Source organism: Sebastes umbrosus, chromosome 7 (assembly GCF_015220745.1).
Source record: "Sebastes umbrosus isolate fSebUmb1 chromosome 7, fSebUmb1.pri, whole genome shotgun sequence".
Taxonomy (NCBI): domain Eukaryota; kingdom Metazoa; phylum Chordata; class Actinopteri; order Perciformes; family Sebastidae; genus Sebastes; species Sebastes umbrosus.
Genome location: NC_051275.1, coordinates 28898568 through 28923142, shown reverse-complemented (window position 1 = coordinate 28923142; position 24575 = coordinate 28898568). Strand labels below are relative to the sequence as shown.

Genomic DNA, 24575 nt, shown 5'->3' with positions numbered 1-24575 from the left:
ATAAATAACAAAGGGTTAAAATTACTGTTTATTTGGGTCTTTCTCATTGACATAAAAGGCAAATAACAACATACAGAACTGAAAAACACTTAATAAGTGTAAAAGTATTATAATTAATATGACCCTAAAAGACCCTTTAATTGGAATATGCTTTTTACTCATGAATGGCTTATAGTGCTGTGAGGTCAATGACAGCGTTAACAACATTATTATGGTTGCTGAAAAATATTTAAAGCTGCTATAATCAACATGTGTAATGTGAAAGGAGTTGCTCATAGTGATGAACCCACAGAGAACAATCACCCGACTGTGCAGTTCCTGAGTGCAGTATTATACATCTTTAAGCTGCAAAAGACCGAGCCATCTCTCTGCAGTTTTAATCAGCTGCAGTCTGAAGATCAGTCGTACTGGACCATGGGGTGGTCACTCCAGGGAGGCAGGTCGGAGAGTTTCTTCTCAGTGGCTGTTTCTATAGGCCAGCCCCAGGCCTTAAAGAACCCAGCCAGATTCATCCCCACAGTCTGGGAGAAAGTCTCAGCATACAGGTTCATCTTTCCGTCATTGTCACTGGGAAAGTCGCTCATCTTGTGGTAGGCAGCAAACACCTTCTTAAAGGCATCCCAGCCAAACTTCTCCTGGAGCTGCATGGAAGGAGGCAGAAGTAGAGGGAATGTAAATAGGAATATTAAAAACGTCATCTGGAGCTATACTAGTGGGCAAACTCACGGTCTGAAAAGTGAAGCCAATGCAGAAGTGTCTTAAACTTGCATTCTTTCTAATAGCCAGCAGGGGGCAACTCCTCTGGTTGCAGAAAGAAGTCTGATTTAGACGTCTATGAGAAAATGAGCCTACTTCTCACTTGATTTATTACCTCAGTAAACATTGTAAACATGAGTTTATGGTGTCAATCGCTAGTGTCAAGTCTTCTTCAAAACAGCATGATGTTCATTTAGTAAATTATGGTTCCATTTAGAGTAAATTAGGTCGCTACCCCGGCATTGTCAGATCTGGGAGTTGTCCGTGTCTTCGTCTTAGAGTTTTAACCCTTTCAAAGTGTGTTTTCAGTTCATGAAAGTTAATTGTAACATTTCGGTTGCCTACAAATGTCTTATTCAGGGTTCGGTAGTACTTAGTTTCACCCAGTCATGTCACTTCTGGTTGCAAAAAACGAAGATGGCGACGGCCAACAAGCCAAACTTGAGGCTTCAAAACGGCAATCCACAAACCAATGGGTGACGTCATGGTGACTACGTCCACTTATAGACAGTCTATGGGCTATACACTGAAAAAAGTTTAGCCAACAAACTGACAACACAGAGCTGAGCCTGAGCAGTCTCTGTACAGATGGTACATTCTTGTGATTCAGGTACAAACATGACCTTTCCTCCAATGCCACCATCAGGTCAAATGTTTACATGTTTTGCTCCACTGGTGAGACGGGCTTCAGGGTACACAGCTTTCTTTGCTGGTGTGTAATGAGCATTATAGTCTCACAAGGCTCCTAACAGAGCTATTAGACATTTAGTGTGTTTGCATTTTCCCCAACATCTTTGCCAAAGACAGGCCCAATTCTGTATAAATGCTGACGAGCTGAGTAAAAGCCAGTACTGCTCTTATCGATGTTGTGGGATTTCTCCCAGAGAATCAGCTACCTTTCAGAGATCACTTTGAGGATGACGGATGGGAATAGTGGGCTCTTTCTCCTGCTTTTAAAATACAAAATCACAAAAGACTCTGAACTAGCCCTAATAGTAGATGATATTTTAATGATATCACATTATTATTATCAGAGGCTGATATAAAGCATGCCTACGGTGCAGAGATGAGGATAAAGGCTATTGGGCTCTTGTGTAAAGTTGCTGAGCCTGCCTTCATGTTTATTGCTTTCCTTGTGCAAAAGCTGCTGATGTTGTTAGATTCCCCTCACAGAGTCTTGCAGAAAGAGGACATGAACCTGTTAACTGAGTTGGAACTGGTGGCAAATGCTTCGCAGAGCATGAAGAAACTCCACTGTGAGGTCACTGAGCTGTGGAATAAGGCCGATGATGTTTACAATGTTACTCCTGCACCATCAAAATCGAGACGCACAATGAAGGACATGGAGCAGTTTATGGTTTTAGAGACTAGAGGACAAAAACACAATTACAAGACGGAACTGCAGAGGCTTTTCTACAGTGCAATTGACTAGAGCTGCAACAATTTGTCGACTAATCGATTAGTTGATGGACAGAAAAATAATCGCCAACTATTTTCTATAATGAACCGAACTGAACAAACTGAAACTCTATCTTTTGTTGTTTATTTCTGAATCCCTGAAAAGTTGTGTTTTTTATGTTGAACTCTGGACTCTTTAATTTTGGTGAATATTATTGGGATTTGCATTTGATCATCTTACACTTAATTCCCCAGATCCATTAGTTTGAATCAAACCAACAGCATCCAATCAAGTTGCAGGAGAAAACAATGAAGAACTATTTCTAGGTTACTGAGCGCCAGTTGGCACCAGTTGCTTTGTTGTTAAAATGGCATTACATTTGGTGAAGAGTGCATTATGACTTGTTTAGGACTTGAAACTCAAAGTTTTTGGACTTGAGTCCAAAGACTTGAGACTTACTTATGACTTGCAAAACAATGATTTGGTCCCACCTCTGGTATCTAGTATCTTTAGAAAATGCATGTGCTGTGATGCACTCTGGCGCCCAATTGAATTATTCCGCATAAATGCAGACCCAGTGTAACCAAGGATAGTTTCTTAGGAATATTGTATGAATGAATAGTCTCTCACCTGCAGGTATGTCTCCAGGGCCACAAACGTGTCCCAGCTGCTCAGTTTCCTTCCACCCTTCACATAATCTTCTGCTTGCTTCTTTCTTTTTTCTGGGCTCATAATTGACTCCGCCTGCATTAAGCACATTCTATTACAAATCAAGGTGAAATGACAGACTACTGAAAGAGTGTGAACACAGTGGAAAGCTACATTACTCCAGGAAAGATTTACTCTACCTGTGCTCTGTTCATCCCGATCACCTCTTCATGCACATACACCGACCACAGATTGCATGTACACTCTGTGGTGTTTGGTGGGAACTCCCAGCAGCTTCTCTGTTGGTTGTGTCCCAGTTCATGGATGGGCCCCCAGAGGCCTTTACTCCGAGCATGCTCAATGCTGACCAGCTCAGCTGCTGTGGCTTTGTGTGCCATGATGGGATAACCAGCATGCATCCAACCTGGATGGAGCAGGTGTACATCCATAGAAAGCAAAGTCAAGAACACGTGCCTCACTTTGTCCTGTGCTGCTGTAAAGGTTCTCATTCAATACATCATTTTCACAGAGATGACGCTGCTTACCATGGGAAATCTGCACATCAGTTAAAAAACGTTCTTTGCGAGGAAATTTGTGTGGTATGACGGCCAGATCAGCGATGCCCCTCATCATGTCATCCCAAAGCGCTGCCAACAGATCGGGGCGATCCAGGTCTCGAACAACGTCTGATGGTACAGTAAGGATGATGTTTTCAAACTCCAACTCTGCCCAGGGTGAAGGAGCTGTGCGCAGCATCGACCAATCAGCAACTGTTGTTACACCTGAAGAGAAGAAAGAAATATATGTTTATTCACATTTGTGTTGATTTGATCTTTGACAAAATTCACCATGGTTGGCAAAGTATAAACAAAAAAATGTCTTTTCAATGACTACAGTAAGTTTCATGAATAGAAACTACTTATGTATGTAGGTAACAGGTAAATATACTGCACACAGCTGATGTATACTTGCTAGTACATTCTGCATAAGTGAATGTCCATACACAGTATGTACCTTTAGCCACTATCAGGCGGCAAGTAAAACCAAGATGGCGACGGCCAAAATGCCGAATTTGGGGCTACAAAACCGTAGTCCACAAAGCAATGGGTGACGTCACTATGACTACGTCCACTTCCTATATACAGCCTATGGCCACTATACTTGAAAAAACAATTTACGCCATGGGGATACACAGTTACAAACATAAATGTTGCCATGGGTTCAGTCTCCACGTTACTCATGATAAACATTTTTCATCAGATTGTGCACATTTTTCCCATTCCAGACCATGCCATTCCTCACCTGACCAGCAGAAGCCCTCAACCCTTCCAACCAATCCCTCGTTACCTGAGTCCCTCCTACCCCCATGCCTGCCCCTCATCATCCCATCAACCCCTCACTATATCTACCTGCCCTTCCTATTTGCGAGATCATCTATTGATTTGTATTCAAGCCCCTTGCACTGCCTGCCTGTTTATACCCTCGCCCACACCCGCTTTGTCTTTTGCCAACTCTCTGGATTTGTTTGCTTGTCTACCTGCTGCAGAACAGGTTTTTGTATAACTACAAAATAAACTTCCTTTCCTGCGTTACCTGTCTTGCCTCTGTGTTTTTAAGTCTTCACCATCGCATCGTATCAGAACTCTTAAACACATATACCAGTGTCAACCGCCGCAGACTCACCAGATTTATAGTAAGGTGCCGGTACAGCCATCTGCACTGTGACCTCCACCCCCTCCACTTGTGTTTTGGGTGGAGCCACCAGGTAGATGAGTCCCCCCCACAGGTTCGACACCTGCATCATCTCTGAGGTGATAGGAAATCGCTCATGAACAGACGGCGCTCTCTTCAACTCTCCGGCATTCAGGTAGTCTGTTTGACAACCTATCTGGATCTGAGGAAGACATGGAATATGTGTTACTGCTTTATGAATGACTGTGTGAAAAGTACAGTATCCTTTGTTATATAGTTACATGTATGAGTCAAAGGATGTCAGGCTTGATGTACAGATGTATAAATAGAAACATTTGACTTTAACAACTCTGAATTGATTTTGTGAACAGCACCTTCCATCCCTTGTTGACAATCTCTGCTGGCATGGCCATGTAGGTCTTCATACCATGTGAGAGGTAGAGACCTGTACTGATCCACTCCTCCCCTCCTGACACACACACACACAACAGATCTGTATATTAATACCATGCACAGCTCAAAGATTACTGCAATGTTTACCATGATCTGGGTGAATACTCAATTCTGATTGGCTGCAGGGTGTCCATTTATTCCTGATAATGTAAACCTACTAAGCAGTTCCAGTGAAACTGTTTCTTCACCGTTCCAAATGAATGTGCTGGCTTATCCATTGTATAAGAACTTTATGAGATGGTAATGATTTTGCCAGTTATTAGCAAACCCTCAGGGTTACCAGGGAAATAAAGTGAATAGATTGTGAAAAACTTTAGATTTTGGTTGAAAAACGCATGAAAACGTAAATTAATGGTCTTAATATTTTTTTCTTTTGCAAGTGACCATGGTATAAGCGGGATAATGCCCTTCAAGGTGTACGTAATCAGGACTTAATGGACAACGTGGAGGCCAGAACCATCCTACACATATATACATATATGCAGTTGTGCACACGAACTATGTCAAAGGAACAATCACAGTTCTGCAAATACAGTATATTACTTATAAATATAATTCTGTCATGCATATGTCCACAAGAGTGAGGTCTGACCTGCTGTGTCAGCATTAATCTTGATCTTGTGGTTATAGACGACTGGCATCACAGGGTTATCCTTGATGAGGTAGGGAAAGAGGGCATCAGGATCTGGGCAAACCTTATACACGTCTGTCCCCACACTGAGGAGTAGCTGGCCTTTGGGACTCTTCACAGGACAGCTGTCACACACCTTGAAAATGAATGATGAATGTTATAAAAGAGGTTGCTCACAGTATCACAGTATATGCAGCTAAGGAAACAACATCAGACCCCATGCACGCATATTATGGTCCTATTGGCAGTATTGTTACTATTGTACAATTATTTGTACTATAGAGTGTGGCAATTGTTGGCCCTTCAACTTATACAGTATGTACAATTGACTCTCAACACAGTGAATGCGTGAAACCAAACTGAAAAGTTAGAAACAAAAGGGACCTTTCTCCTTTCTCACAAACTAATAACAATCACAGTCATTCACTGCTCACCTGTGGCATATCCGACTTCTTTATGATGTCGGTGAGTGAGGAGACCACTTGTGTGTAGGATTGGCAATCGTGAGCCTTCATGCTCAAGTACCTGGTACAGTCCCCACCCAGTTTTTTAAGGCATTCCTCCTCGTGCTCTGTAAGTTCCTCCCCCTGGGTGATGTGACCCCCAAAGCGGTGTAGAAGGCGGCGGAAGTGGTAGGTGTCTTTGATGGCCTGGCTGGGCACAGGGGCCTTGTAGGAACCTTCCCCAATTATCTTATCCAATAGGCTCAAGCCCATTTTGTTGAGGATCTTGTTTCCTGAAAGACAAGACACCTGACATGATCTATGTGTGGCATGGTTTAAGTATTATGGACAGGGTTTGACTGTCATGTTTGCGCAGGTTTGTTATGTCATAAAACAATAGTCAACCTTCTTTTTTTAGATTTGCCTTCAACAGAGTGTCAAGTTCGTCTTGTCTGTGAGTTCTTAGTCCTGGTGTTTGCGTTTCAGTTCAGCTGCCTACTCTGCTTGCTTAGTCAATGTGAAAGCCCCCGAAGACCATTTAACCTAAAGTTAATCTCTATAAACAGATTCTGCATTGACATGTAGAGCCTGTAGGCAATGGGAAGAGTTGTATTGACAAATTATGTTCGAGCAAGCTTTGGTTAAATGCAGGTAAACAGTCCGTGTGGAGATCAAAAGAGGCATTGGCCGATATGCAATCTCTGAACCCACCGGCTATCGTCTGACGATTTAGCTTTTTACTGGTTTTAAATTTAGCTTATAAACTGGCTACTTGTGAAACAATTCGGCCGTTCACATCGTCTCAGAACTCCAACTCCAGTCTTGCATCTCAAGTTGCTAATCAGACGTTAAACAATGAGCAGCGCACGGATAAATAAGTCTTGACTGGCTACACCAGAATCCCAGAAATATAGCCCCTTGCCCCCAGAGGGTTATCCGTCGTCAGACCGGTAGCCGATAGGTTCCGAGATAGAAACAAAAGTAGATGGAGGTGACATTTCCCTGACCCAACTTGCGCTGACTCTGTCGTTGGAAAGGGGGTTTCAGATGTTGTACACAATCTGACAAGAACTTTATTTGAAAAATACTGAGGCGTTAAGTGCGCCCTTGTACCTGATTTTCCTGTGCAGGATGTACTTCTATGTACCTCCATGTAGTGATTGTGAAAATGTAATTTAAGCTAACTCTGGTACAATACGGCCAATGGTAACATTTATGTTTAATATCAGGTCCCATACAAATTAAACAAATAAATAAATATGTTATATTATCATGGATTGACACTGGCAGTGGCACATTATCATACCTGAGAAATCGGTCATTGGGTTTTGCCCTTGGTGTGTCTGTGCCCAGTACCAGGCGTGTCCACCAATGAGCAGGCCTCCTCCCTCTGCCACAAAGTCTTGGATTTCCTCCACATGTTTATCGCTGTACGCGTTACACACAAATACACTCAGGTCTTCCCTGAAGTTTGTCTTCTCACAATTAAACTCTGACTTGCTGAAGAGGTTAAAGGCTTGGTCAAGATCTGGAACGACGCCAACGACCCCATTCCGGCCTTCGTCCAACCAACGAATGGTATTGTTCCAAATCGGAGCCAGTGTCTGTTGTGAATGTTTATCAAAGAAAGACAGTAGTTTGTTAATCACAGAAAACAAATTTGGCAGATTAAGCATGTCTTATTATTTAGCACACTAAAGAAGATGAGCTAAGATAGCCAACTGATTCACACTAATCAAACCATTCAGTGACCCCACTTTTCTGTTTAAATTTAAAAGAAAACACTATTTGCTAATTCAGACCTCACCTCTCGTCTCAGAAGTCCTTCATGTGAGATCACAATAACCCGTCCCTGCCCATAGTAGGCTCCTGCCAAGAACGCTCGTCCATCCTCGGTGGTACCAATGGGGAAGGCTAGTGGGCCGTGGACCAGAACCTCGGAAGCTGCTACCCCATTTTGGAGGTCAAACTCGGACACCCCCTGGAGTAAGAACTCCAAGTCATCCTCAAAATCCTTACCGATTCTGAATTTGAAGGGGGGAAGAGGAGAGAGAGAGATGCCAAATATGAGACTGTATTCAAAAGGTGAAAACCTACCTGTACCTGAACCTCATTGGAATCTGTATCTTTTTAGCCACACTAGTGTTGTTGCTCTAGGGATGACACATCCAGACTGAAGTATTGGATGTATTTCCATGAAATCTTGTACAGATATTCATGGTGACCAGAGGATGAATCTAATGCCTAATTGTGAAAATGCTTATGCAGAATTTCAGCAGAGAAATTTCTGATTTGTCTAATGCTTTAGTTTACTTCCAAATGCAAAATTAATGACATTCCTATCAGGCTTAGCTGTGCTTTGTGTTTAGCACTAATTAGCAAAAATGTTAGCATACTAAAATGCTAAACTGGGATGGTGATCATGGTAACATTATAACCTTCATGTTATCATATTGATGTAACATTAAATACATCCTCAAGGAGCTGTTAGCTTGGCTGCCGGTTCTGTGTTTTGTAATCTTGCATTACAATTCTTCATTTAAGTTGAATGTAAGATAGAAATGTGTGGAGAAGTTTTTGAATTCACAGAAAAGCTGCCACTGAAACCTGTTCAAATCTGCAAAGGAAAAGAAGTATACACTCACACTACAGCCATCCAGGAGGATGGGATCTGTGGGTGGACAGGCAGGCACTCTACCTCACCCTGATGCTCAGAGAAGTAGATCCCTGCCACACTAGAAACCTTATTTCCATCAAACTGAAGCAGCACGTTGTCCTTAGGACGACTTTCAGCCCAGCTCCATGCCTGCCCCGCTATCAGCACTCCTCCTCCAGCTTTCAGAAACGCCACCAGGTCCTTCACGTCTGGACCCACATTGTAAGCATCTGTCACATACGCACCAACCTCCCGCTTTTCACTAAAGGCCCCCATAACTGTGACTTGGAAGCTGGATTTGCTGAGGTTTTCAGCGACTCCCTTGACATATCTATGGACTCCCACAGACAGGTTGTCAGAGCCATCTCCTCTCAACCAGGTCAGAGCATTCTCTACCAGAGCAGGAAAGGCTGTCAGGTAGCCCTCATGACCCAGGACCACGATCCTTCCACGGCCGTACAGAGAGGCTGCCATCAGGACCTGGCCTCGGCTATTCATTGCTAAAGGAAAGGCGTGGTCTCCAATCAGAACCAGGTCACTGGGAACACAGGGGCCATGAAGGTCGAGCTCTTTCAAGCCCCTCATCAGGGACACATAGGACCCTTCATGGTGATCTTGGATGGGCTGGTTGGACATGGTGAGAAGGATCGATGCTCTGAAGATCAGATGAGAAGGGATGCGGATGGCAGATGAAAGCTATGCTGAGTCAGATGTAAATAGATGCAAATAGATGTAAATGGATGTTGTGTCAGTCGGACTGTCCTGTAGGAAAAGAGAGAAAGCTGACAGAAATTAGTGAGATCATGAAAATATCAATCTGCAACTTCAGCCTCAGAAAAAAAAAATACATCCGGTAAAGTAGGCCTATAAATTACCAAAAGTCATCACAGACAAAACCAACATAAAGCAGAAGTTACATTTTTACCTGAAAGTTAAGTTGGCTTTCTGCTTGTATTTTTTCACTGTCACAGTAGATTTCCAAACAAGCAATCCTCCAAGAACTCTTCTGACAAGAGAGAAGGTTATATAAATGGAGACAAGAAATTTGAGGAGGGACTTCAGCCAGGACATTCCAATTGTTTAATTGGGCTAGACAAAGAGAAAGAAAAACACCAGTCTGTCACACCTTGTTGTCTAGTGACTCAAAGCTTACAGAGATACACCCTGGCTGTATCTGTATGAGAAACCTGTTCATCCACTCAGCTAATGTCAATAACCCACCCTGCTAAGCAGCAAGAAGTCACAGATGAACAGTATATTCGTATTAATTTGGGGAACCACATACATTTTGATCTGGCTAAAAGTAGAATGGTTAAAATCCTTGAATTACAGGTGCTGCATTGGCGTCAGATAGCAACCTGCGACTCATACCATTAAGTGAATGAGGCAAAGTCCAAAGTACAGTATAAAGGTTATATAACAAATACAGTAGCTTGATAGATAGATACTGTATATATAAATAAGACTGCAGATTTAAGCTTGCTTTGCAGGAACACTTTCGGACCTATGTGGGCCTCCCTAATAATCTCAATGCACAGACTTGTTTACAAATGGAAACAGGACTTACTGTATGCAACTTACCCTTGCCAAATGAAGACTTGAGATTCAAAAATTACATAAAAATCAGTTTGATTCATACAAAGAATTCAGTGGAAATGCCGTGGGCGTATTACTTCTTCATGACTTGAAATAATAGACCCAAACTCTTAAACTCAATGTTAGAATGGGGAGGCATTTTTTTTTCTAAAAGAATAATTTAACCTCACAAACTTGTAGTTAAAAGATTCGATCATGTTGCTAAGACTGTATGCTAATGTCAGATATCTGTTTAACGTTAAGGATAAGCACTTCTGTGTGAGCAGCCACAATCTTCAAGATTTTGAATGTCAAAATGAAATTCAGCTGTTGCAATTTTTTGACCATTGTGGCTATTAATTCTACCTCCAGCTAATAACTTAACCGTTTCAGAGAGAAATATTGGTAAATCTATAAAACCATATAGTCAGAGTTGCAAAACCACCTCTAGACAAACTCTCTACCAGATTATTTCTCTCTTTTCATTTGGGTGGAGCATCTCTCTGTATGAACTGGGAGAATTCCCCCAGCAGTACTTCAATAAACCAGTAGGGTAGCTGTTTACAACAAATGCAAAGCATAAAAGACTGGCAGAGAGAACAGTCAAATGAAGTAAATGTTTATTAGTTTATTTTCCATTGACAGGCAGGTAGACAGGCAGCCCGTCCTATCATTACATCCAGACCAAATTAAATGATTGTACGGGTTTATTACAGTCCTGGGACAGCCACAGATACCAGATTTTCTTTTTTTTTTATCAGAACATTTGATTTATTGATTGCTTTCAGGATGCAATGAGAATTTCAACTAATCAAACAAAAAATGTTTCTAAAATCTTTACCAACCCTGCCTTTAAGATGCTGCAATAAAGTAAATGATGTTCCAGGGAAAGATGCAGCTTACTAATTCACACAAGAAACACCAACACATCCCGAAGAGAATCTGTGTTATTATGACCTTGAAACAAAACTCTAAGGTCGACCCAAATGCTTCGAAGCTTCCACCGTTGCTATGGTAATCCCCATCCAAATATTTTTATTTTTATATGCATCACCCCAAAAATCAGCAAACCAAATAAGGAATAGTAATTCCACATAATTCATTATGCATCAACATTAATTATTATGAGTTATTCTCAGGCGGATAGCGCTGTTTGTTGTGTGTGTCGAAGGTGCAAGTGTGTGTGTGTGTGTTCGGTGCTGTACCGGGTACTGAAACGCAACGGAGGAGATCGACAGACGGTCTCAACAAAGCCAGGTCTTATATTTTATATGTTGTTACAGGCTACAGTATATTTATTTAATCATTTGTTTATTGGTCTACATATGAGCCATCTCTATAGTTTATTTGATGTGATTATTTCATTTGTTGTAGCTGTTTTCGTTTCAAATGGACTTGCATTTATAAAGCGCCTTTCTAGTCTTCCGACCACTCAAAGCGCTTTACGTCGATCGAACTGCTGACCTTCCGATTGGTGGACGGCCCGCTCAACCTCTGAGCCACAGCAGCACCAATTAAATAAAATGGAAAATCCTTGAAGTTTGATTTTTGTCTTCATCTCTTATTAGATAGTAATTGCAAAGTAAAGTACAGTTACAGTAAACAATGAACGCAAGTTTTAGGAAAGACAGTTTGCGCCGTCGTTGTCGTCGTTGTCTTCCCTCCCACCGCCGTTCTAATGCACAGGCTTACTGGGGCTCAAGCCCGATAGTCACAATGGGATGCTCCGCGCCTAAAGACAGTGCTTTTTTTCACTCCAACACAATCTGCCAAAGGGGGGGGAAATGTTTTCTTGCAGCTGTATCTGGCTCACGTCTGTGTCTCTTACTGACAGAGTGAAGGATGAGAGGAGACTGACACTCATAAAGAGAAGGAAGTTCTCTCCCTTTCTCTGTGTGTGTGTGTGTGTGTGTGTGTGTGTGTAAGCGCACATATGCGTGGATTAAAGTTTTGGTGACGCAACTTCTGTAACGTATAGCCTATAGTGCACCATCACCATCACCACCACCACCACCACCACCCTCCCCTTCGATGCTTCAAATATAGTCGAATAAGTCTCACTGAAGCTTCGAAACCCCAAAATAGTATTAAGGACAGCCCTACAAGACTCTCTGCATTTCATGCCTCTAAACTTCAGTAGAAACTCAGTCATACTGGACCATGGGGTGGTCACTCCAGGGAGGCAGGTTGGAGAGTTTCTCCTCAGTGGCTGTTTCTATGGGCCAGCCCCAGGCCTTAAAGAACCCAGCCAGGTTCATCCCCACAGTCTGGGAGAAAGTCTCAGCATACAGGTTCATCTTTCCGTCGTTGTCACTGGGAAAGTTGGTCATCTCGTGGTAGGCAGCAAACACCTTCTTAAAGGCATCCCAGCCAAACTTATCCTGGAGCTACATGGAAGGAGGCAGAGGTCGAGGAAAATGTGAACAGGAATATTAATAACATCAGAATGGGGCTTTAACCCTCTGAGACCCACAATAGACTTGTATTTTTTTTAATCTTTTTTGGGGGGGTACAGGGGGTCTTTAGGGGGAGATAGCAGGTCAACAGTAGATGTCACATAGAAATGGTGTACATCATCTGAAAGCTGAGAACCTGAAGATTAATTTGAGATGCAGCTCAGCACTGTGTGTCAAATTGTTCTTGTCATAAATATGTAATAAACATAAAATAAGTTGTAAAAGTGTATAGAAGATTATGATGGAGGTATATGATGGTCATCCCTATGCTCTATTATGTCTCATAAGTTGTTGCAGCAATTTTTGGGTTGATACCATTTGTTACACAGATTTGTTGCTAAATTTAATCTGTTTTTTACCACTCGAGAATTGATAAAAATAATCAAAGATTCCTCCAAAATACCACATTAAGACACCAAGACCTTGAGGAACACCATAGAAAAAGTTTCAAAAAGTTTTGACATTTGGAGATTTCTGCAAGAATTGCATTTTTCAATGATTGGATGGCGAGCACTTCTGAAGTTATTCAATGGATTTAGATGTTCTAGTTTCATAGGATACCTGTACCTTCAATCAAGCTCTAAAACCGAACCTGCTACAGCCTCTAAAAAATAAATTGAGCCAACTCTGACAACATGCCTTTGAAGGAGTTTCTCTATAGGATGTGATATATAGTGATTCTCTCTCACCTGCATGTATGTCTCCAGGGCCACCCACACGGTCCAGTCGCTGAGTTTCCTGCCCCCATTAACATACTCCTCTGCTCGACTGTTTCGATTTGCTAAAGTCATACCTGGATGAGCCTGCATTGAACAAGATTAAATTATATAATTGTTAAACAATGTGATCCAAGTGAAAAGCCAAATACCTTTCTCAACATCAAGTTTGTGATATCTATTGATATGAAAACGTGTCACATCTTAAGACTTTACTCCACCTTTGCTCTGTCGATCCCCAGCACCTCTTCGTGCACATACACTGACCACAGGTTGCAGGTGCCCTCTGTGGTGTGTGGTGGGAACTCCCAGCAGCCTCTCTGTTGGTTGTGTCCCAGTTCATGAATGGGCCCCCAGAGGTCTTTACTCCGAGCATGCTCAATGCTGACCAGCTCAGCTGCTGAGGTTTTGTGTACCATGATGGGATAACCAGCATGCATCCAACCTGGATGGAGCAGGTGACACTGGGATGAGTTCACCGTCGTACAAGTGCATCCATAGATAGCAAAGTCAAGAACACATGTCTCACTTTGTCCAGTGCTGTTATAAAGGTTCTCATTCAATACATCATTTTCACAAAGACGACGCTGCTCACCATGGGAAATCTGCTGAGCAAACATTCACATACAGCACCACAGCCAAGCACACTTACCAGCAGAAATCTGCACATCAGTTACAAAACGTTCTTTGCGAGGAAATTTCCGGGGTTTCACAGCAAGATCGGCGACTCCCCTCATTATGTTATCCCAGAGTGCCGCCAACTCATCGGGGCGATCCAGGTCTCGAACAACGTCTGATGGTACAGTAAGGATGATGTTTTCAAACTCCAACTCTGCCCAGGGTGAAGGAGCTGTGCGCAGCGTCGACCAATCAGCAGCTGTTGTTACACCTGAAGAGAAGAAAGAAATATATGTTTATTCACATTTGTGTTGTTTTGATCTTTGACAAAATTCACCATGGTTGGCAAAGTATAAACAAAAAATGTCTTTTCAATGACTACAGTAAGTTTCATGAATAGAAACGACTTATGTATGTAGGTAATAGGTAAATATACTGCACACAGCTGATGAGATAGATAGATAGATAGATAGACAGATAGATAGATAGATAGTAACTTTATTGATCCCGAGGGAAATTCAAGTTTCTAGCATCACAGTTCCATAGCACAAACATGTTAGTAAAAACGGCACAAGTAAGTAATACAGAGTATTATAAAAAATATACCAGATATAAAAATAACAGGAGATGAAGAAACTGTTAAAAATGAATATAGTGCAGAGTAATTGCTTGCTAGTACATTCTGCATAAGTGAATGTCCATATATGTACCTTTGGCCACTATCAGGCGGCAACCTCCAGGTCTGAAAAGGGAAGCCAATGCTGAAGTGCCTTAAACTGTCATTCTTTCTAATAGCCAGCAAGGGGCGACTACTCTGGTTGCAGAAAGGAAGTCTGATTGAATAGACGTCTTTGAGAAAATGACTCTACTCCTCACTTGATTTATTACCTCAGTAAACATTGTAAACATGAGTTTATGATCTCAATCGCTGGTTTCAAGTCTTCGTCAATAAAGCATGATGTTCATTTTGTAAATTATGGTCCCATTTAGAGTCAAATAGACCATGCTTTAGGGCGGGGCTACCTTGTGATTGACAGGTCGTTACCACGGCGTTGTCTGGTCTGGGAGTTGTCCATGTTTTCATCTTACAACTTTAACCCTGTCACAGTGTGTTTTCAGTTCATGAAAGTTAATTGTAACATTTTGGTTGACTAAAAATATTTGATTTTACCTTCTCATGTCACTTCTGGTTACATAAAACCAAGATGACGACGGCCAAAATGTCGAACTTGGGGCTAGAAAAACCGTAGTCCACAAAGCAATTGGTGACATCACTATGACTACGTCCACTTCTTAAATGCAGTGTATGGCCACTATACTGGAAAAAACGTTTACGCCATTGGGATACACAGTTGCACACATAAATGTTGCCATGGGTTCAGTCTCCACGTTACTCATGTCTATACATTTTTCATCAGATTGTGCACGTTTTCCTCATTCCATACCATGCCATTCCTCACCTGACCAGCAGAAGCCCTCAACCCTTCCCACCAATCCCACCTACCTGAGTCCCTCCTACCCACATGCCTGCCCCTCATCATCCCATCAACCCCTCAGTATATTTACCTGCCCTTTCCATTTGCCAGATCATCTATCTTTTTATCACCTTTATATTCAAGCTCCTTGCACTGCCTGCCTGCTTATACCCTCGCCCACACCCACTTTGTCTTTTGCCAACTCTCTGGATCTGTTTGCTTGTCTACCTGCTGCAGAACAGGTTTTTGTATAATTGTGGGAAGGCTGATTCAGCATTCCCAGTATTGTTCTTCTAAGGTTTATTCAACTTCTTCAACTATTTCTTCCGTAGTTTTTTTGGCCTTTAACTAGTCCTGCATACTTTCAGCTACAGAAACCGTTCAACTATCAAAATATTCAGCTCTTTAAGGACATTAGTGGCCATCGCCACGGCAACGTTTAATTGCTGCTAGACAGGTGATTCACATTAGCCAATCAGAGCAGGCTGACTAACACACACACACACACACACACACACACACAGAAGGTAACTGTATCTTAACAGGGAACTCAGGACAAGTTTTTTTTTCAAAATAAAATTTCTATAGAGTAACTCTATCTACTATATTTTGTCTAACGACTTACAGTTTTAAAAGTTCTAGCTGCTACTACTACTACAACTATTACTTATACTACTACTGTTGCTGCTGCTGCTACTACTACTACTGCTACTACTACTACTACTACTACTACAGCTGCTGCTCCTTCTGTTCCTACTGATTCTGCTACTACTACTACAGCTGCTGCTCCTTCTGCTACTACTACTAATACTAATACTACTACTACTACCGCTACTACTATCACTACTACTGTTACTGCTACTACTACCAGTGATGTTACTGCTACCACTACTGCCACTACTGCTCCTGCAGCTGATCCTACTGCCTCAACTACTACTACTTCTACTACTACTACTCTTACTACTACTACTACTGCTCCTTCTGCTACTACTACTACTACTACAACTACTACTACTACTACTACTACTACTGCTCCTGCTCCTTCTGCTACTACTACTACTACTACTACTACTATTACTACAACTCCTACTGCTACTTTCCACCCAAATACCACTTTCTGTGTAACGACTTATAGATTTTAAAGAGTCAGTCAGTCAAAATACTATTTCTGTCCAAGCACTTATAGATTTAAAGGTTTATTTCACCCAAATACTACTCTCTCTCTCTCTGTCTCTGTTTGTGTTTAGCAATGCAGTTCATCCCTCTGATATACATACAAAGCATTTCTTCTTTCCGCCTATTCAGGAAAATTCCGATTTACCACTTTGCAGTTCAGCTTCCAACTCTGCCAGTTGTACATTTCATATTCTAGGGTTTTCAGCAGTGCAGTGCAATGCATTTGAGCATTAACAATTTTAGGCAAGTAATTTCCCATTTCTGCATTTTCAGCATTGCTTTGCAATAAATTTCAGCTGTCAGCATTCCCACGCATTTTCAGCAGGAAATGCATTTTCTAGATACCAAATTAACTTCCTTTCCTGCCTTACCTGTCTTGCCTCTGTGTTTTTAAGTCTTCACCATTGCATTGTATCAGAACTCTTAAACACATATACCAGTGTCACCCACCACAGACTCACCAGATTTATAGTAAGGCGCCGGTACAGCCATCTCCACCGTGACCTCCACCCCCCCCACTTTTGTGTTGGGTGGAGCAACCAGGTAGACGAGTCCCCCCCACAGGTTCGACACCTGCATCATCTCTGAGGTTACAGGAAATCGCTCATGAACAGACGGCGCTCTCTTCAGCTCTCCGGCATTCAGGTAGTCTGTTTGACAGCCTATCTGGATCTGAGGAAGACACGGAATATGTGTTACTGCTTTATGAATGACTGTGTGAAAAGTACAGTATACTTTGTTATATAGCTACATGTATGAGTCAAACGATGTCTGGCTACATAGATAGATAGAAAAATTTGACCTCAATTACTCTGATTTGATTTTGTGAACAGTACCTTCCATCCCTTGTTGACAATCTCTGCTGGCATGGCCATGTAGGTCTTCATACCATGTGAGAGGTAGAGACCTGTACTGATCCACTCCTCCCCTCCTGACACACACACACACACATACAGACAATATCTGTATATTAATACAATGCACAGCACAAAGATTACTGCAATGTATACCATGCAAACCCACAGGGTTACCAGGGAAACAGAGTGAAAAGATTGTGAAAAACTTTAAATTTTGATTGAAAAACGCATGAAAATATAAATGAATGGTCTTTTGCAAGTGACCATGGTATAAGCGGGATAATGCCCTTCAAGGTGTACGTAATCAGGACTTAATGGACAACGTGGAGGCCAGAACCATCCTACACATATATATATATATATATGCAGTTGTGCACACAAACTATGTCAATGGAACAATCACAGTTCTGCAAATACAGTATATTACTTATAAATATAATTCTGTCATGCATATGTCCACAAGAGTGAGGTCTGACCTGCTGTGTCAGCATTAATCTTGACCTTGTGGTTATAGACGACTGGCATCACAGGGTTATCCTTGATGAGGTAGGGAAAGAGGGCATCAGGATCTGGGCAAACCTTATACACGTCTGTCCCCACACTGAGGAGTAGCTGGCCTTTGGGACACTTCACAGGACAGCTGTCACACACCTTGAACATGAATGATGAATGTTATAAAAGAGGTTGCTATCAGTATCACAGTATATGTAGCTAGGGAAAGAACATCAGACCCCATGCACACATATTATGGTCCTATTGGCAGTATTGTTCCTATTGTACAATTATTTGTACTATAGAGTGTGGCAATTGTTGGCCCTTCAACTTATACAGTATGTACAATTGACTCTCAACACAGTGAATGTGTGAAACCAAACTGAAAAGTTAGAAACAAAAGCGACCTTTCTCCTTTCTCACAAACTAATAACAATCACAGTCATTCACTGCTCACCTGAGGCATGTCCGACTTCTTTATGATGTCGGTGAGGATGGACACCACCTGTGTGTAGGAGTGACGGTCATGAGCCTTCATGTTCAAGTACTTGGTACAGTCCCCACCCAGTTTTTTAAGGCATTCCTCTGTAAGCTCCTCCCCCTGGGTGACATGACCACCAAAGCGGTGTAGAAGGTGGCGGAAGTGGTAGGTGTCTTTGATGGCCTGGCTGGGCACAGGGGCCTTGTAGGAACCTTCCCCAATTATCTTATCCAGCAGGCTCAAGCCCATTTTGTTGAGGATCTTGTTTCCTGAAAGACAAAACACCTGACATGATCTATGTGTGGCATGGTTTAAGTATTATGGACAGGGTTTGACTGTCATGTTTGCGCAGGTGTGTTATGCCATAAAACAATAGTCAACCTTTTTTTAGATTTGCCTTCAACAGAGTGTCAAGTTCATCTTGTCTGTGAGTTCATAGTCCTGGTGTTTGCGTTTCAGTTCAGCTGCCTGCTCTGCTTGCTTAGTCGATGTGAAAGCCCCCAAAGACCATTTAACCTAAAGTTAATCTCTATAAACAGATTCTGCATTGACATGTAGAGCCTGTAGGCAACGGGAAGAGATTTTGGTATCGGAAGCGTTCTGGTTTCCCTTTGTAGTCTGAGTTGTATCGATCAATCATATTCGAGCAGGCTTTGGTTAAATGCAGGTAAACAGTCCGTGTAGAGATCAAAAGAGGCATTGGCCAAAATGCAATTTCTGAACCCACCGGCTATCGTCTGACGATGATTTAGCTTTTTACTGGTTTAAAATTTAGCTTCTAAACTAGCTACTTGTGAAACAATCTGGCCGTACACGTCGTCTCAGAACTCCAACTCCAGTCTCGCATCTCGAGTTGCTAATCGGACGTTAAACAATGAGCAGCGCACGGAAAAGGAAGTCTTGACGCAGATATCTGCTGGCTACACCAGAACCCCAGAAATATAGCCCCTTGCCCCCAGAGGGTTATCCGTCGTCAGACCGATAGCCAATGGGTTCCGAGATTGAAACAAAAGTAGATGGAGGTGACATTTCCCTGACCCAACTGGCGCTGACTCTGTCGTTGGAAAGGGGGTTTCAGATGTTGTACACAATCTGACAAGAACTTTATTTGAAAAATACTGAGGCGTTAAGTGAGCCCTTGTACCTGATTTCCCTGTGCAGGATGTACTTCTATGTACCTCCATGTAGTGATTGTGCAGGTGAAAATGTGATTTAAGCTAACTCTGGTACAATACGTCCAATGGTAACATTTATGTTTAATATCATACAAGGTCCCATACAAATTAAACAAATAAATAAATATGTTATATTATCATGTATTGACACTGGCAGCGGCACATTATCATACCTGAGAAATCGGTCATTGGGTTTTGCCCTTTGTGTGTGTGTGCCCAGTACCAGGCATGTCCACCAATCAGCAGGCCTCCTCCCTCTGCCACAAAGTCTTGGATTTCCTCCACATGTTTATCGCTGTACGCGTTACACACAAATACACTCAGGTCTTCCCTGAAGTTTGTCTTCTCACAATTAAACTCTGACTTGCTGAAGAGGTTAAAGGCTTGGTCAAGATCTGGAACGACGCCAACGACCCCATTCCGGCCTCCATCCAACCAACGAATGGCATTGTTCCAAATCGGAGCCAGTGTCTGTTGTGAATGTTTATCAAAGAAAGACAGTAGTTTGTTAATCACAGAAAACACATTTGGCAGATTAAGCATGTCTTATTATTTAGCACACTAAAGAAGATAAGCTAAGATAGCCAACTGATTCACACTAATCAAACCATTCAGTGACCCCCACATTTCTGTTTAAATTTAAAAGAAAACACTATTACAAATTCAGACCTCACCTCTCGTTGCAGAAGTCCTTCATGTGAGATCACAATAACCCGTCCCTGCCCATAGTAGGCTCCTGCCAAGAACGCTCGTCCATCCTCGGTGGTACCAATGGGGAAGGCTAGTGGGCCATGGACCAGAACCTCGGAAGCTGCTACCCCATTTTGGAGGTCAAACTCGGACACCCCCTGGAGTAAGAACTCCAAGTCATCCTCAAAATCCTTGCGGATTCTGAATTTGAAGGGGGGAAGAGGAGAGAGAGATGCCAAATATGAGACTGTATTCAAAAGGTGAAAACCTACCTGTACCTGAACCTCATTGGAATCTGTATCTTTTTAGCCACACTAGTGTTGTTGCTCTAGGGATGACACATCCAGACTGAAGTATTGGATTTGTTTCCATGAAATCTTGTACAGATATTCATGGTGACCAGAGGATGAATCTAATGCCTAATTTATACTTCTGCAAAAATGCTTATGCAGAATTTCCGCAGAACCGCAGAGAAAATTCAAATTTGTCTAATGCTTTAGTTTACGTCCAAATGCAAAATTAATGACATTCCTATCAGGCTCAGCTGTGCTTTATGTTTAGTATGCACATAGTATGGAGCAGTTTTTTAGATTTAAAGAAAAGACACATTTGAAATGAAAGATACACTTACCGTAAAGCCTTCCAGGAGGATGAGATCTGTGGGTAGACAGGCAGGCACTCTACCTCACCCTGATGCTCAGAGAAGTAGATCCCTGCCACACCAGAGACCTTGTTCCCTTCAAACTGAAGCAGCACGTTGTCCTTAGGACGACTTTCAGCCCAGCTCCATGCCTGCCCCGCTATCAGCACTCCTCCTCCAGCTTTCAGAAACGCCACAAGTTCCTTCACGTCTGGACCCACGCTGTAGGCATCTGTCACATACACACCAACCCCACGATTCTCACTAAAGGACCCCACAACTGTGACCTGGAAGCTGGATTTGCTGATGTTATCAGCGACTCCCTTCACGTATCTATGGACCCCCACAGACAGGTTGTCAGATCCATCTCCTCTCAGCCAGGTCAGAGCGTTCTCTATCAGAGCAGGAAAGGAGGTCAGGTAGCCCTCATGACCCAGGACCACGATCCTTCCACAGCCGTACAGAGAGGCTGCCATCAGGACCTGGCCTCGGCTGTCCATTGCTAAAGGAAAGGCATGGTCGCCATTCAGCACCAGGTCACTGGGAACACAGGGGCCACGAAGGTCCAGCTCTTTCAAGCCTCTCATCAGGGACATGTAGGCCCCTTCGTGGTTGTTTTGGATGGGCTGGTTGGACATGGTGAGAAGGATCGATGCTCTGAAGGTTGAATGAAGAGGATTGTGGATGGCAGGATGGCAGAAGAAAAGGTGTGTTGAGTCAGTCAGGCTGTCCTGTGGGAATAGATACAGTATTGATTGACAGAGCTTAAAATAAAATGTTTTATACATCTACAACAATTAAGTCATAACATTAAAATATCAATCTACAATTGTTTCAGAGATGAAAGAAAAATCATCAGTTGTTCATCCATCAAAGTCCAAAAGTTTGCAGGTTCTAATTTCATCCAAATACAACAGAAGAGCAAAAACAGCAATGTTTTGTTAGGAACCAATCACAGTAAAATGCATAAAATCTTTTTTTTTTGTCCAAGAAGGAAGAACCAAGAATATTCAGATTTTCTCTATTTTATACTTTGCTCAAAATGTGTGTACCTGACACCCGTCACACTTCTGTCGAAGCAAAATATTTCAGGCCTTGGGCCAAATGATGTTTGAAAACCTTGATCAACTTTCTACAAAAATTAATGTTCAGGATGTCAAAAAAGTCAACACTCAAATAACTCTCTGGAGATGTTCAAGTGAGTTGCAAGCAGCAGAGTTTTTATTGTGTCCTATCAAAATAGCAACACAACAAAAAACCCGAGCCTGATCCGGAAACAGACTGAAAAAGAAGTTTAGCAAACACAGTCTTATATATAATTTCGAGGAGCCTTGAGAAACGGGATGCTCCTTTTGGGCGTAAATTACCAATGGTGTCATTTTTATTGGTGTCAGGTATATGCAGTCATACTTGTCATGTTCAAATGAATTACGTCATCTTAATTTGCCTCTGGTATGTTTGAGACAAGAAAGTGTTTGTTTTTTGATAATACCTGTTTCCTGGTGTCTCTGTTCTCTGACTTAACCTGTTTCTGATGTCTAAACCTGACGTCTGGCACATTTCACTATCAGCCACTATCAGTCTTGTTCAGTCCATAGTCTGGCTGAGAGAAGCAAACAGTATTATATTACCTTTTGCTGTGGCCATGCAAATGGGCAGGGTTTGGTCAGGTTGGAGACACACACACACAAGGTGAACAGTATGTTGGATGGGGATTACAACATGACATTTAACAATGATTTTATACATTTGTGATCAATATTCTTTATCATTGGTTAACATATTTCTATAAGTTCTAAAAGTTTTACTTCCACACTTCTCCGCCCTTTCTCTCTTCCAAAGAACAAGAACAATCTTGCCCAACAACTCTCAAGCAAGGAGAGACCTAACAGCTTTTCAGTTTTTCAGCTTCTGTTTCTGGAGCGTCTCTGGACCAACGATGCCAGCCAGAGGGATTACAGAGCATCTGGCGGTGTTCCCCCCGGGCTGGTTGCAGTTTCTCTTTGCATAAATTGCACCCCGATAAATTGATCAAATTGGCCTATCCACCACAGCAAGATTACTCCCCAGCCTAGGCCCCAGAGGAAGATGGTGCAGAGTGAGATCAGCCAACACCTTATTCCTCTTTCTTGTAGCGCAGTGGTCAGGGTTGTTACATACCACAATGCACGTAAGGCCATTAACACTTCGAACACAATCTTAGCCATTTTGAATGGCTCATAGAAGACCGTGACTGTGTCCAGAATCATCCATAATGTAATAGTTGAGCCTTGGCAGAGCCCCACATGGTCACTGGATATGGTAAAGCCTCCTATCATGTAGGTGATGAACAGCGACATGACTGGATCGTGTATCCCATACCACAAATTTAGGATCAGTATCTTAGCGATCCCCTGTGCTAGGGCTAACAGTCTCAGCGGTTGGTCACGAGCCCATTTCCCAGTGCAGCAGTATAAAAGCCAAAGAGCCAGAAAGATGGAGAACTCTGCAGCATTTAATTTGGAAAGGGCCATTGAGGCTTTGGTGGTTGTGGTGTTATTGGTCATGTGTGTGCATGACACCCGTCACACTTCTCCCCCCTCTCTCTTGCAAGGAACAAGGAACAATCTTGCCCGACAACTCTTGCTCATGCTATAATGTCTACATTTCATCCAGTCATGACATTTGTCATTATACAGCCAGAGGCCTACTTCCCATTTATTACTGTTACATGTCACTAGATGCGGGTTAGACGTTTACTTGTAAAACTCTCAATGGTTATACTCTATAAACATGGTTATCAATCATTCTGTCATATGTTCACCTACAGTGGATACTTGATCATGGTTATAAGTCATACTTGTCATATATTTCGGTTGCACATGCACTTTTAACACTTTTGATCATAGTATTCAGTTATATTCATTGATGATTACATACTCTGTGCTTTTGCCATCACATATACATGTAGGAAATCCATCAAAAGTCCTTTGCTGTTCACTCCCTAACACCTATCAAATATGCTTCTTTAGACGTTCACACACATGTACACATTACTTTATTGTCGAGTTATCTCTATTTAAACATGCAAAAGAGTGAAATTGATCTTACCTTCCACTCAGTCCACTTCACTTGTCTACCTGAAAGATATGATACATCAAACCCACTCCTGCAGCTACATGCAGTAACACAGAGTCACGAAGGAAGTTAAAAAATAAATGGGCGGGGAATGATCAAAGAGGTTATCTTTGCTTGAGGAAAACATTGTACATGAATGACGTTTTGCCGCATTCGGTTAGCTTGTCTAATGTGGCATTCATTGTCGAAAGTAGCACAGGGATTTATTCTGCATTACCAAATGCAGCAATAAAATTTACGGGCACATTCTGTGTGCAAAGTGAGCGATAAAAATGTTATGAGCCAATTAGAGAACTGCATTCCCCCCTCTCAGGGTTCATCCCGAGACCTTAGGCCCTGTTCACCTGGTATTAACATGCGTCCTGGGTCCAGGGTCGGCGCCAGAGTGTTAGGGGCGGACGGGCAATCAGCTTTGACAGGGGGGGCATT

General features: G+C 42.3%; 2 protein-coding genes and 1 long non-coding RNA gene across 4 annotated transcripts; 1 reads left to right on the top strand and 2 right to left on the bottom strand.

The window, feature by feature from the left end:
- Positions 1-103: 103 nt before the first annotated feature.
- Positions 104-9764, bottom strand: LOC119491852 (TRPM8 channel-associated factor homolog). 2 transcript variants are annotated; one of them, XM_037776102.1, is made up of 12 exons: positions 9604-9764; positions 8668-9333; positions 7830-8046; positions 7329-7626; positions 6014-6315; positions 5541-5715; positions 4870-4964; positions 4487-4697; positions 3349-3585; positions 3004-3227; positions 2786-2899; positions 104-641 (listed from the first exon to the last, which is right to left on the bottom strand). In XM_037776102.1, the coding sequence occupies exons 1-12, from the start codon at positions 9747-9749 to the stop codon at positions 399-401; spliced, it is 2928 nt and encodes a 975-aa protein (XP_037632030.1). In that variant the 5' UTR covers positions 9750-9764; the 3' UTR covers positions 104-398. The 2 variants fall into 2 exon arrangements, with proteins under 2 accessions (XP_037632030.1, XP_037632031.1); XM_037776103.1 differs by having other exon boundaries at positions 8668-9440; positions 9604-9745.
- LOC119491900 lies at positions 3031-12509 on the top strand. Its single transcript, XR_005207672.1, has 3 exons — positions 3031-3070; positions 5434-5435; positions 12351-12509. It is a non-coding gene; the product is annotated as an uncharacterized LOC119491900 (long non-coding RNA).
- Positions 12398-24169, bottom strand: LOC119491858 (TRPM8 channel-associated factor homolog). The gene is made up of 12 exons (XM_037776111.1): positions 24120-24169; positions 21021-21760; positions 20374-20590; positions 19873-20170; positions 18501-18793; positions 18028-18202; positions 17531-17625; positions 17156-17366; positions 14078-14314; positions 13647-13870; positions 13399-13512; positions 12398-12640 (listed from the first exon to the last, which is right to left on the bottom strand). The coding sequence occupies exons 2-12, from the start codon at positions 21665-21667 to the stop codon at positions 12398-12400; spliced, it is 2754 nt and encodes a 917-aa protein (XP_037632039.1). The 5' UTR covers positions 21668-21760; positions 24120-24169.
- Between the last annotated feature and the right edge of the window lie 406 nt (positions 24170-24575).

What these genes read in the sequence shown, in the direction of transcription:
- LOC119491858 (XM_037776111.1), bottom strand. Translation starts at nt 21,667, where the DNA reads ATGTCCAACCAGCCCATCCAAAACAACCACGAAGGGGCCTACATGTCC. An exon ending in TCCTCCTGGAAGGCTTTACG is followed by an intron (nt 20,591 to 21,020) that starts GTAAGTGTATCT and finishes CTTCAAATTCAG; the next exon opens with AATCCGCAAGGATTTTGAGG. An exon ending in AAGGACTTCTGCAACGAGAG is followed by an intron (nt 20,171 to 20,373) that starts GTGAGGTCTGAA and finishes CATTCACAACAG; the next exon opens with ACACTGGCTCCGATTTGGAA.
- LOC119491852 (XM_037776102.1), bottom strand. Translation starts at nt 9,749, where the DNA reads ATGTCCTGGCTGAAGTCCCTCCTCAAATTTCTTGTCTCCATTTATATA. An exon ending in AAAGCCAACTTAACTTTCAG is followed by an intron (nt 9,334 to 9,603) that starts GTAAAAATGTAA and finishes TCTGATCTTCAG; the next exon opens with AGCATCGATCCTTCTCACCA. An exon ending in TCGGGATGAACAGAGCACAG is followed by an intron (nt 2,900 to 3,003) that starts GTAGAGTAAATC and finishes TGCTTAATGCAG; the next exon opens with GCGGAGTCAATTATGAGCCC.